Below are 13419 nucleotides of genomic sequence, written 5' to 3' on the forward strand. Positions count from 1 at the left end.
ACATCCACATTTTTACATAATGCCATATTAGTAACTGTTGTATTCTGCTACCTTTCCTATCCTCTATATTCCCCCTCTCCTTCCCTCCCATCTTCTCTCTCTACCCCATCTACTGTAATTCATTTCTCTCCTTGTTTTTTTTCCCATTCTTCTCACAACCACTTATATGTAATTTTGTATAACAGTGAGGGTCTCCCTCCATTTCCATGCAATTTCCCTTTTCTCTCCCTTTCCCTCCCACCTCATGTCTCTGTTTAATGTTAATCTTTTCCTCCTGCTCTTTGTCCCTGCTCTGTTCTTAGTTACTCTCATTATATCAAAGAAGACATTTGGCATTTGTTTTTTAGGGATTGGCTAGCTTCACTTAGCATAATCTGGTCTAATGCCATCCATTTCCCTGCAAATTCCATGATTTTGTCATTTTTTAGTGTAGAGTAATACTCCACATTTTTTTATCCATTCATCTATCGAAGGGAATCTGGTTTGGTTCCACAGTCTAGCTATTGTGAATTGTGCTGCTATGAACATTGATGTGGCAGGATCCCTGTAGTACGCTCTTTTAAGGTCTTCAGGGAATAGTCCGAGATGGGCAATAGCTGGGTCAAATGGTGGTTCCATTCCCAGCTTTCCCAGGAATCTCCATACTGCTTTCCAAATTTGCAGCCCCACCAGCAATGTACAAGTGTACCCTTTTCGCCACATCCTCACCAGCACTTGTTGTTGTTTGACTTCATAATGGCTGCCAATCTTACTGGAGTGAGATGGTATAGTAGGGTGGTTTTGATTTGCATTTCGCTGACTGCTAGAGATGGTGAGCAATTTTTCATGTACTTGTTAATTGATTGTATGTCCTCCTCTGAGAAGTGTCTGTTCAGGTCTTTGTCCCATTTGTTGATTGGGTTATTTGTTATCTTATTGTTTAATTTTTTGAGTTCTTTGTATACTCTGGATATTAGGGCTCTATCTTAAGTGTGAGGAGTAAAAATTTGTTCCCATGATGTAGGCTCCCTATTTACCTCTCTTATTGTTTCTCTTGCTGAGAAAAAACTTTTTAGTTTGAGTAAGTCCCATTTGTTGATTCTAGTTATTAACTCTTGTGCTATAGGCATCCTATTAAGGAATTTGGAGCCCGACTCAACAATATGTAGATCGGAGCCAACTTTTTTCTTCTATCAGGCACAGAGTCTCTGATTTGATATCAAGCTGTTTGATCCATATTGAGTTAAATTTTGTGCATGGTGAGAGAAAGGGATTCAGTTTCATTTTGTTGCATATGGATTTCCAGTTTTCCCAGCACCATTTGTTGAAGATACTATCCTTCCTCCATTGCATGCTTTTAGCCCCTTTATCAAATATAAGATCGTTGTAATTTTGTGGATTGGTCTCTGTGTCCTCTATTCTGTACCATTGGTCCACCTGCCTGTTTTGGTACCAGTACCATGCTGTTTTTGTTACTATTGCTCTGTAGTATAGTTTGAAATCTGGTATCGCTATACCGCCTGACTCACACTTCCTCCTTAGAATTGCTTTTGCTACTCTGGGTCTTTTGTTTTACCATATGAATTTCATAATTGCTTTATCTATTTCTACAAGAAATGCCCTTGGGATTTTGATTGGCATTGCATTAAACCTATAGAGAACTTTTGGTAATATCGCCATTTTGATGATGTTAGTTCTTCCTATCCATGAACAGGGTATATTTTTCCATTTTCTAAGGTCTTCTTCTATTTCTCTCTTTAGGGTTCTGTAGTTTTCATTGTATAAATCTTTCACCTCTTTTGTTAGGTTGATTCCCAAGTATTTTTTTTTTTTTTGAGGATATTGTGAATGGGGTGGTTGTCCTCATTTCCATTTCAGAAGATTTGTCACTGATATACAGGAATGCCTTTGATTTATGCATGTTGATTTTATATCCTGCCACTTTGCTGAATTCATTTATTAGCTCTAGTAGTTTCTTTGTAGACCCTTTTGGGTCTTCTAGGTATAGAATCATGTCATCTGCAAATAGTGATAATTTAAGTTCTTCTTTTCCTATTTTTATCTTTTGTCTGTCTAATTGCTCTAGCTAGTATTTCAAGAACTAAATTGAATAGAAGTGGTGAGAGAGGGCATCCCTGTCTTGTTCCAGATTTTAGACGGAATGCCTTCAGTTTTTCTCCATTCAGAATGATGCTAGCCTGAGGCTTAGCATATACAGCTTTTACAATGTTGAGGTAAGTTCCTGTTATCCCTAGTTTTTCTAGTGTTTTGAACATAAAGGGATGTTGTACTTTGTCAAATGATTTTTACGCATCTATCGAGATGATCATGTGGTTCTTATCGTTAAGTCTATTGATGTGGTGAATAACATTTATTGATTTCCGTATATTGAACCAGCCTTGCATCCCAGGGATGAATCCTACTTGATCATGGTGCACAATTTTTTTGATATGCTTTTGTATTAGATCACCAGGATTTTATTGAGGATTTTTGCATCTAAGTTCATTAGAGATATTGGTCTGTTGTTTTCTTTCTTTGAAGTGTCTTTGTCTGGTTTCGGGATCAGGGTGATGTTGGCCTCATAGAATGAATTTGGAAGAGCTCCTTCTTTTTCTATTTCTTGAAATAACTTGAAAAGTATTGGTATTAATTCTTCTTTGAAGGTTTTGTAAAACTCCACTGTATATCCATCCAGTCCAGGGATTTTCTTGGTTGGTAGTCTTTTGATGGCTATTTCTATTTCCTCTTTTGTTATTGGTCTGTTTAAATTGTGTGTATCTTCCTGACTCAATCTGGGCAAATCATATGACTTAAGAAATTTATTGATATCTTCACTATCTTCTATTTTATTGGAATATAGGGTTTCAAAATACTTTCTAATTATCTTCTGTATTTCTGTAGCGTCCATTGTGATATTGCCTTTTCATCCCGTATGTTAGTAATTTGAGTTCTCTCTCTTCTTCTCTTCATTAGCATGGCTAAGGGTCTATCGATCTTATTTATTTTTTTGAAGAACCAACTTTTAGTTTTATCAATTTTTTCAAGGGTTTTTTTTTTGTTTCAATTTCATTGATTTCCACTCTGATTTTAATTATTTCTTGCCTTCTACTACATTTGCTGTTGTTTTCTCTTCCTTTTCTAGGGTTTTGAGATGAAGTGTGAGTTCATTTATTTGTTGTTTTTTTCTTTTATTGAGGAATGAACTCCAGGCAATGAATTTCCCTCTTAAAACTGCTTTCATTGTGTCCCATAGATTCTGATATGTTGTGTCTGTATTTTCATTTATCTCTAAGCATTTTTTTATTTCCTCCTTTATGTCTTCTGTAACCCATTGATCATTCAGTAACATATTGTTCATTTTCCAGGTGATGCAGTATTTTACCTTCCTTCTTTTATCATTGATTTCCAGTTTCATTCCATTATGATCAGATAAGATGCATGGTATTATCTCCACACCTTTATATTTACTAAGAGTTGCCCTATGGCATAATATATGGTCTATCTTGGGAAGGATCCATGTGCTGCTGAGAAGAACATGTATCCACTTGATGATGGTTGATATATTCTATATATGTCAGTTAAGTCTAGGTTATTGATTGTGTTATTGAGTTCTATAGTTTCTTTATTCAGCTTTGGTCTGGTGGATCTTTCCAATGGAGAGAGCGGTGTGTTGAAGTCACCCATAATTATTGTGTTGTGGTCTATTTGACTCTTGAACTTGAGGAGAGTTTGTTTTATGAATGTTGCAGCACCATTGTTTGTTTTTTTTTATGACATCCCATATCTCTTGGATATATTGCTGATGATTTCTTAGCATCCTTTATGAGTTGACTATATTCTTTTCAAGTTGATAAACTTTGTCTTCATTATCTGATGTTCTGACTTCTATTTGATCTAGTCTATTTGTAATATTCTTGTTTGAGTTTTTAATTTGGTTTACGGTTTCCTGCATTTCTAGGATTACTGTTTGATTTTTTTTTTTAAATCTCCATCTCCTGGTAGAGCTCGTTCTTTGCCATTTGAATTTGCCTATGTAATTCATTTTCAAAGTATACTTTCATTGTTTGGACTTGCTGTCTAATGTCTTCTCTAACATTCCGTTCCATCTGAGTTAGGTATGCCTTGAGTTCTTTCTCTGTCCATTTTTCTGATGCCTCTCGGTTCTCCTGTGAATTTATGTTGTCCTGCATTGTTTGTAATCCTGTTTTCCCTTATTTTTTCATGGTGCTCATGTTATTTTCCAACTCTGTTTGACTGCTATGTTTCTGTTTTCTTCTTTAAATTTGTTTTGGTTTTTATAGTACCAATATCTCTCCTTTGTGTTTGGAGACAATGTTTAGAGATGTTGGATTTAATTGTGATTTAAGGTAAATTCACTAGTTTCATTAAAGGCCTACAGATTTTGATGGCATATATAGAATTGAGTTTTGAACTTAGGATTTTATGTTCAGATCGGTCGATTTGATGGTATGGAGGTTAGTATATGTTAGCTTCTTTGGGGGGTTGCTCAAATGCAGGTGATATTAACAAGACAATAGATAGGAGTACTTGGGGGTAGTTAAGGGCTTAGGCGGACTATAGACCAATTCGTAGAATTCATCTATTTGCATTTAGTAAGTTATATGTAATCTGGGTGTTCATGCTTAAGAGGAAAGATGGGGAAAAGGTAAGGAAGCAAACTAAGAAAGAGAGAGGAAGAGAGGAAAGAAAGAGAAAAGAATGGAAAAGAAAAAGAAATGATAATAAAAAAATAATACTAATAAAATACAGTAAAATAAAAATTACAATTAAAAAAATAATAATATAATTATAAAAAAGAAAAAAAATTAAAATTAAAAAATTAAAAAGATTAAAAAATTTTTTAAAAAGGGGGGGCACTGTTAGGCTTCTATTTTCTTTGCTTCCAGTAGGTGGCGCTGTGCCTTCCGGACCAAGATTTTGCCCTCTGGCTGTAGGAAACAATCCGTGTGAGGCTGCTCCCTCCTCCCCCCCTGGTGTCTCTCAAAACCTGTTAGCTTAGGTTCATTCCTGGTTTCTAGTCCGTTGGCTTCTCCTGCCAGCCAGGCCTTCCCCAGTGTGATACCTCTCGGCAGTTCAAGCTACACTCTGGGCCTGAAGTTTCCTGGATGTGGAGCGCAGCTTTCGGGAACCTGCACCTTATTGTTTTGATTTCCTCCGCTAGCCCCTCCTCTGAGACCTAGCAAGACAAGTTTCGTTTTCGCCACTGGTGGAGGGGGCAGTTCGAGGTCAGGTGCCTTTACCTTTCCCCACGCCTCTATTCACGCTCACTCTGTTAATCATGCCCCCGGAAAACTGGGGAGAGATTTTATGTGATCCCCCCCCCCCCCGCCGTATGGGAGATGGTCTAAATGACACACACCTGTTCTATCACTGAATGAGCTGCAATCTGTCGAAAACTGGCGATGGTGACGTCAGCTCTCCAAGATGGTGGCCACTGGCTTCCTCGGTGGGCTGTCCCGTGTGGAAGACAGAACTGGACCGCTTCCTTCCCTGTCTCAAACTCAGACCTCAGCCCGGTGCAGAGTGAGGGCACAGCCAGCAGGAGCCCACAGAATCTGCAGCACCTGGAAATCCTTCCTCTAGGTTTCGGTGCACCCCAATTTTGCTGGAAATTCCTAACAAGATAGCTTTTGGCCGTTCCAACTCGTCATTGACCCGCACAGTGATGGGGTACACAGGGGTGATGCACTCCATTCGCCACCATCTTCCCCTCTAAATTGCAAACACTTTACATAGGGAGTGGATGAGTAGAGAAAAAGTCTGCTTCAGTTCTTTCATTTTATTGGTGTAAGGAAAGAAGTCAGCAAGAGAAGAGTGTCAACTCCACAGTAATGTGCAAATTTATTTGGGAGCACCTGCAGAGGGAGGCCCAGTAGAGACTGAGATTGGTCTTCTGCTTACAGCCTGGGGTAGATATAGGGTTGTGGGTAGGGGATTTTGCAGTTAAGCCATTGCCTGGGAGTTGTCAGGGAAGGGTCCTTGTGGTGTCACCTTCATAATAAACTATGTGTTTTCAGGATTCTAGTCCCAGATAACAGTTTCCTTTCTAGGATAATGGAGTGTTTGGGGTTTTTTTGCAAGATGATGGAGTATTATCTGGGATTTAGTCAGAGTGACCTTGAGGTGACTCTTGTTCTAAGATGGAGAATATGTTTCAAAATGGTTTTCCTTGTGTCAAGTTCTGCCTAACACTTGGCATTGCCTATCAGGTATAGTGCCCATCTTTATCATTGAACTAAGTTTCCTAGAGATGGCTAGACTTGTATCTTGTTCTTTCATTGAAAAACCTAATATAAACAAACAAAAAAAAAAATCCAGAGAGTGGACAAGGAAATTCCCCTGCTTACATTTTGGAAGCACTAGCATATGCATGGTAATAAGCTTCACTCTTACTCTGCAGGCAGAAGGTGTCCAGGATAGAGTGTAAATGATTTGGTGAGTTGGGACCTGGATGAATAATTATGAATTTCAACTTGTGTGCATTTAGTAATAAACCCCAGAAAAATACAGCTAAGAACAGTATTGCCCATTACAGGCTTACTTCTAAGACGAGTTTTACAAACTGATATGAAATAGTACTTTAACAAGCATTTTCTATATTTTAAATATTCTATAAGGTGCTATTTATAAAATGTTTATTTTAATCATACAACCTATGGGAAATATAACCAACTAGTCCCCATCCTCTGAATATTCTTTACTTGAATCTCCATCATTGTGAGTTCTACATGAAACAAAATCCCGCTTAATATAAAAGTATTCATTAAAGACCTGATCATTTACGAAAATCCCTCCCTCCATCAGTCAGCATCCTTCATTAACACATGTATTTTGACATTGCTTATTGAGATTTGTTGATCAATTTCTGGTTACAAATGGAATGTGTACCCACAAGAAAAGGAGCTACACAATGGAGAGGGCTTCCCACCAAACAGTAAAGGGAGGTCATGGAATATTGCTGAAAAGTGCCTCAAAGGCCAAAGGCATTATGATCAAGCTGCAAATGTCAGTCATGAAACATGGGTTTTCAATAGTATAATCATAAAATTATATAAGAAATGTTCAATGGCTTTTTATTCTTTGTTCTAATAATTAGTGCATAATTGTAATTATAATCTGTATAGCAGTTGATATTAGATTAAATTAACCCAGTTGTATACTTGTTAGTTCCAGAAAAAAATTCCCATTTAAATATTTGCATTACTTATTAAAAATAATTTAATTGCCATTTAAAAGAGATTCACTTTTAAGTGACACTTTTCCCAATGTGAATTATCTTCTTGTAATAAGGACTTTCTGTATGCTTAGTTGTATTTTTTTAGAAGAGGAAATTCTTTCTCAGAAGAATTACAGTACTTTTATGCAGTCACATCATTTTCCAGCTGTTAATTTCAGAGAACTATTTACAACTACAGACTTTTGATGCCAAGTCTAGTACTCTTTGCACCATACATCAGCTGTTTTAAAATACTCTTCCTCTTATGTTCGACTCCATCATAATTTTAAATACCTTTAATTTGACCACTGATTCTCTCTTCTATCAAAATCTAGTATCACATGAACAATGACTCCAGGTTCCTGCTCTTTGAGGTTCCTAACAGATTAATCATTGCTTAGAGTGAGTGGCTTGGTTGAGTAACGTTTGACCTTGGGAAGTGTTGGGTCCCCACATATAGAGGATCTGCATTTTGTGTTGCTTGATTTTTATTTATAACTACAGAATATGTGACAGCCTCTAATTTGAGGGATCCTCTCTCAGGTTATTTAACTTAAACAAAATACCTTTGACTTTAAAAGAAACAAGAAACATACTGGAAGATTTCAAGTACCCCACAGAAATATCAGATCTATTAGTTTTTCTTTACCTCTCATTTCTTTATTTGCAGTAATTTTTACTGAATTTTAATAGGCAATTATAAATGACAAGATACTTCCGAATATAGATTGGCTATTCTCTCAGTTGTTTTTTTTAAAGTCATGGAAATAATGGTTATTGTTTGAAGAGCTTTGTGCTTGAATAGGAAAAGATGTAGATATCATTTGGTTATGACTCCAATGAATGGTCATAAGATTTTACTATTTAAAATGATAACAGGCTGTGGATATAGCTCAGTGGTAGAGTGCTTGCTTAGCACATGCAAAGCCCTAGGTTCAATTTCCAGCACAACAATATAAATAATAATTATGGCATCATTTTTTTCCTATTGAATTCATTTGGTCATTAGGTTTCCTACACACACACACACACACACACACACACGTCTCATTACAGTGGTCATAAATAAAATGCTTCTAGTATACTGACTTTCAGCATGCCATCAATTTAAGGACATACTTAAGTTATCTGGTAAAAATCAAATAAAGCCTCTTTGTGATAAAAGCAATACCACATTTTCAATATTTTTACAAGATGGCTAGGAAGCAATGTAATTATGATGACATGAGCATAATAGGCATTTAGGTCAAGAGAATAAACATAAAAATTAAAACTGGGGAGTATTTGAGCAAGAATTATTGTGAAATCTTGAGCCAAATGTGTTTACCAGGCAGAGACAGCATTTTAAATGAATGAGGTCTCACCTATAATTTGATTTGAGTGATGCTTGTGAGAACATCTGCTCAAACACACATGCTCCACTCAGAAGCTGGGTACCTAAGGATAAAGAGTGGGTGGATTCTGTGGTTCACCACACCCATATTATCGCTGATGCAAAATTTACCCTTATCCAAAGTTTCTTTTTTCTCATACAATACCTGAGAAGGAGCTCTCCCTGCTCTCTGGCCTGTGTCCTCCCAGCAGCACAGTTGATGCTGCAGCTTGTAGAGCAAAACATCCTGGGTTTGAATCCTATTCTACGACTCACTAGTGTTCTGACCTCAGATAAGTATCTTCAATGTCTCATGCTTCACTTTCCTCATCTATAATATGGCAAAATAATAGAATTTTCTGCAGGGATTTTTCTGGCCATTCAGTTAGTCCATCAGTCAATGCCTATAAAATGTTTTAAAATATTGCTTAGCATAAGGATACCAGCTCAGTGAGTGTCACTGATATCACTATATTATCACACATTTTCAGAGAACATAATATCACGAACATATATCTAAAAATATGAGTTAAGCAAATATTCAATTGCTACTTAATGTATATGAAGAATCATGCCAAGAATAGAAACTTGAACTTAAAGAAATTTAAAACCCAGTGATTAGAATTTCCAAATTCTCTTCAAGGGTATTCTCAGATTATCATGGATAATCTCTAATAGAAAATCTTTCCATTTCTCTTATGATATAAACATAGAATCTTAGGTAAAGCTCTTCTCTTCCTCATTCTCTGTTTCACCCACACTGGCCTATAGGGTCCTCAGGCGTGTTATACTCCCTTGTATCTCATGACCTCTTCTCATGAGATACTCTCCTCACATCACGTCTGGCTTATACTGCCTCAGGTATCTGCTTCAAGTCCAGCCTCTTAGGAGAAGGATTCATTCCAGAATAAACTGTTCCCACAGAACCCTCTGTTTTTCCTTTCATATTTGTCACAAAAAATGACATAATTAATTTTTTTTTCTTTTTTGTGGTGCTGGGGATTGAACCCAGGGCCTTGTGCATGTGAGGCAAGCACTCTACCAATTGAGCTATACCCCCAGCCCTCCTGACATAGTTAATTTTACAGCATCAATAGAAGGTCAGCATATTCACACATTAAATTATAGTAATTAAGTTAAATGCACTTACTAGCTCCTCAGTAAAAAAGAAAAAAAAAAGGTAGGAGTGAAAGTACAAGAGAGACAGAGAGACAGAGAAACAGAGAGACAGAGAAACAGAGAGACAGAGAAACAGAGAGACAGAGATTCAAATGGTGTCAGTCATTTTATCCATGAATCCATTTGAGCTAATGATCTGATACCAGGAGTGGTCATAAGATGATAAAGAGAACCTCTTCTCTCTTCAGCCGCTCTTATTATCCAACCATTTTTCATTGTGGAATGGAATGTGAGCATTTGATGACATGTTGTTTAAACATCATGGTTCCTTCATATAAACCAACAAACCTTTTCTTCTGTTCAATAAAGAAACTGATCCTCAATCTCTAGGAAACTTGGCCATGTTGAACTAACTGAGGAACATGATTGAGACCTCAAGGGGATAACTTCCAATAAAACTTTTTAGACGATTATTGGTGATTTATACCTAATTTATTATGTAAGAGACAAAAAAACAAACAGGTGCAACTTTCTCTATTTTTGTTTAATTTTATAATCCTGACCTAAAAGATAATGTCTGTGAGGGAAGAAGATACATCTGACAGTGTTGCCGCTGCACGTAGCACATAGCAAGATGCTTTGATCATTCGAGAGCTTAATAAGTAATCATTTGTATTTAAGTAAATTTACCTTCTACCAGTGTTTACACAATCAGTCTGTTTGGCAACAATAGAATCTTTGGATTTGGAAAGATGAAAGAAGTAGAAGACAGGCAGCATTTTGGATCCTTAAAGCATAATGAAGACGTGGATAGCCTGTGTGTCTATGGAAATCTAAATTAAAATGGCAGGAAACTCAAGGGGTGACTGGACAGAGTTCAGTGTATTATAATGAAGACTTATGTTAAGGCAACGTCCTGCCCTCCAACTCCCTTTCCAAGTCAAATTATAACTGAAAAGCTGACCACATCCCTTATCATTTTAGGTCAAATGAGCCGGACTCGATTTATCATTATGCCAACCCAAGGAGAAGGACGGCCATGCCCCACACAGCTCACCCAGCAGAAAACCTGCCCAGTGACCCCCTGCTACAGCTGGGTCCTTGGCAACTGGTCTGCATGTAAATTGGAGGTAGGTCATGTAATGACACTTAGAGAAATGCTTCTCAGTATATCCAAAGCACTTGTCTGGTCAAAGGCACTGATAGAATAAATTTCATAGCACCAGGGGTCTAACACACTGTACTTTTAGTATAACAGAGAACATAGAAAAATACACATGTGACTTAACCTCATGCAAAGTGATATTGCTAAGAAAATAAATAGCCATTCATTAGGCACTGATTATACTAAGCTGGGTCATGGGGCTGTCAATCTCTTTGGCATCTTCAATAATTCTATGCTATTTTTTTTTTTGGCTTCTTTGGGAATATCAAAGTAGTATTTAATTAGGCAAAAGCCTGATGCTGTGGAAATGCACAGCTTGTGTTAGACTGTATTTCTTACATAGGCACTTTAGGCTTAGACAAAATCTTGCATAAGAGCAGAAAACGAAAAATGTATGAAAGTTATATTTTAACATTATTACGAGAACCAAGGTTACTACATTTTCCTCAATGATTACTTTTTTATTGGCCTAAAGTATAAATGCCTAGCAACATCATAATATATCACATACCCAGAGCTTCTGCTGGATCAGCAAAGATCCTCTACTGCGAGTTCTCTCTGGCTTTTTGCTTAAGAAAAAGTGCATTGATTTTCCCTCTTTTCTATTTTACTAGTTTATCCTTCGGTTTGTGTTCCAAAACATACTCTAATTAGGTAACAGTAATTTTGACTACACATTAAGAAATCTGCAGAGTATTCCCATAGAGATGTTTAGTGCTCCTGTCAGAATGACATTGTCATGCAACGTTATTATCTTGCAGAAGTAAATGCCCATGTATTTTAATAGGTCCCAGAGGAGCAAAATTGTGTGGTACATTTGTTCAGTCTTCTTTTTATGGAAAATAAGGTAACCGTGATGGTGATTTAGAAGTAACCTAATAGCCTTAAATATTAATACTTTGTCTACTAGTCTCAACATCTTCTTTCCTAAGTCTTTAATTTTTCAATGTTGCTTAGTATCATTTACAATTGAGGAAATGGAAGGTATAGTTTCCCTTCCAGTTGTGGCAGCTTTGACAGAATAGGGAAAAGAAGTTCAAAGAATTCAGGGAGCCGTTGCTGGGGAAGGGAGAGGAATGAAAGTTGGGGTAAAAGAGGAGGAAGGAAGAGGGAGGAAACGGTCTGCAGAGGACTGATGACAGGGTCTCTGCTCCCCACCTCACCAGGCACACAACTACCTCTGTCTGCTTCTTCTTCTTCTTCTTTTTTTTTTTTTAATCTTCTCAGGTGACAGGCATCTTTTTGGTTTTGATAGACCAGTCTGCCAACTTGTCTCACAGGAACATTATAGGAAAATGCCAAATGTAATGTTTTGCTGTCAGATGTTGAGCTGCTTCTGCCAGAAACACAGGGACAGAGTGATGGGCTGTGACCATTCTCTGTAGTAGTGCTGGTGGTGGGTGGAGGAGCTTGTGGCACATTTTAGAGACCTAGTTTTAGAGACTCCAGATACCCACAAAAGGTGACTGATTTTGCCTCTAGAAACCTCAGAGTTGCCTCAGGTTCTAGATGGGGTTAGTCTTATTCCCTGACACTTCCAGTCAGGAAGAAACTCTGAAAACCCTCAAAAAACAAGTCTCTAGTTAATTATTCCGGGTACCCACCCTGCCTACAGAGGGCCAATGAAGATTCTTTCCCAAGCATTTGAAGTAGATTTAAAGCTGTTATAAGATACTATAATCAGGCCCTCTTAGCTGCTGACTTTTTCTGCCTTATAGATAGTCAGTTACTCAGAAGCAAGAAAGCACAAACCAGAGGACACAAAAGAAAGCAAAGGCCAAAGACAAAGGGAATCTTGACCGTATTGGAGCTAATTTCTTCCTGAGTTCCAGATGCATTCTTACTTTCCTAAAGCTTGATTTTTAATTCTTTGTGAAATAGATAATACAATATCTTTTCAGTGAATTGTCTTTTCTTCAAGTTAAGTGTAAACTGAGTTTTCGGCATTACTGCTCAAAACACATTCAGGCCTCTGTCACAAAGGAAGAACATCTCTCTGCAGCTGCTTTTCTATTTTTCCATGTCCTGGCATGTCCTGACATGCCAAATGCAGGTTAGGAGCTCTTTCACTGAGGGTGATGATGACATTTTGGTGGCTGCTTGCCATCCTGAGGAACCAAGGCATAATAAGAGAAGCTTACATAAAGCGCAGTGGTGTGCCAATTCCACCACTATCTCTTATGGAAAGATATTAGCAAAAGGAAGTATTATCCTCAGGCATCACTTTTGTTTTAGTAGTTCCTAACTGTATTCCTGTTTTCTCAGCTGCTAATGTGTATACGCACATATGCAGGGAACTCAAGACTCTGGAGTCCAGCAGATTGTGGTCATGGTGATACTGCCAGTTACCGAGTTCTGATCCCTCAAATGTTGAAGTTTGAACATTAGAGAAGCACACTGAGGCAAGCATATAAAGCAGGGTTTATTCAAAAAGAGGTAGCAGACTTCTTCCCTGAGGGTGAAGGGGGCCATAGCTGGTATCCTGGTATCCCAAGAAGCAAGGTATTCTACCCTTTTTATGGGTTCTAGGCGTCCTTTGTTCTCCTA

General features: G+C 37.6%; 1 protein-coding gene across 1 annotated transcript in view; it reads left to right on the forward strand.

Moving 5' to 3' along the window:
* The window catches only part of Thsd7b (thrombospondin type 1 domain containing 7B), a 932734-nt gene that overhangs the window by 894859 nt on the left and 24456 nt on the right, over positions 1-13419 (forward strand). Inside the window, exon 21 of the mRNA XM_077798343.1 lies at positions 10692-10837. Within this exon, the coding sequence (XP_077654469.1) occupies positions 10692-10837 (146 nt within the window). The remainder of the gene's footprint in view (positions 1-10691; positions 10838-13419) is intronic.

Source organism: Urocitellus parryii, chromosome 1 (assembly GCF_045843805.1).
Source record: "Urocitellus parryii isolate mUroPar1 chromosome 1, mUroPar1.hap1, whole genome shotgun sequence".
Taxonomy (NCBI): Eukaryota; Metazoa; Chordata; class Mammalia; order Rodentia; family Sciuridae; genus Urocitellus; species Urocitellus parryii.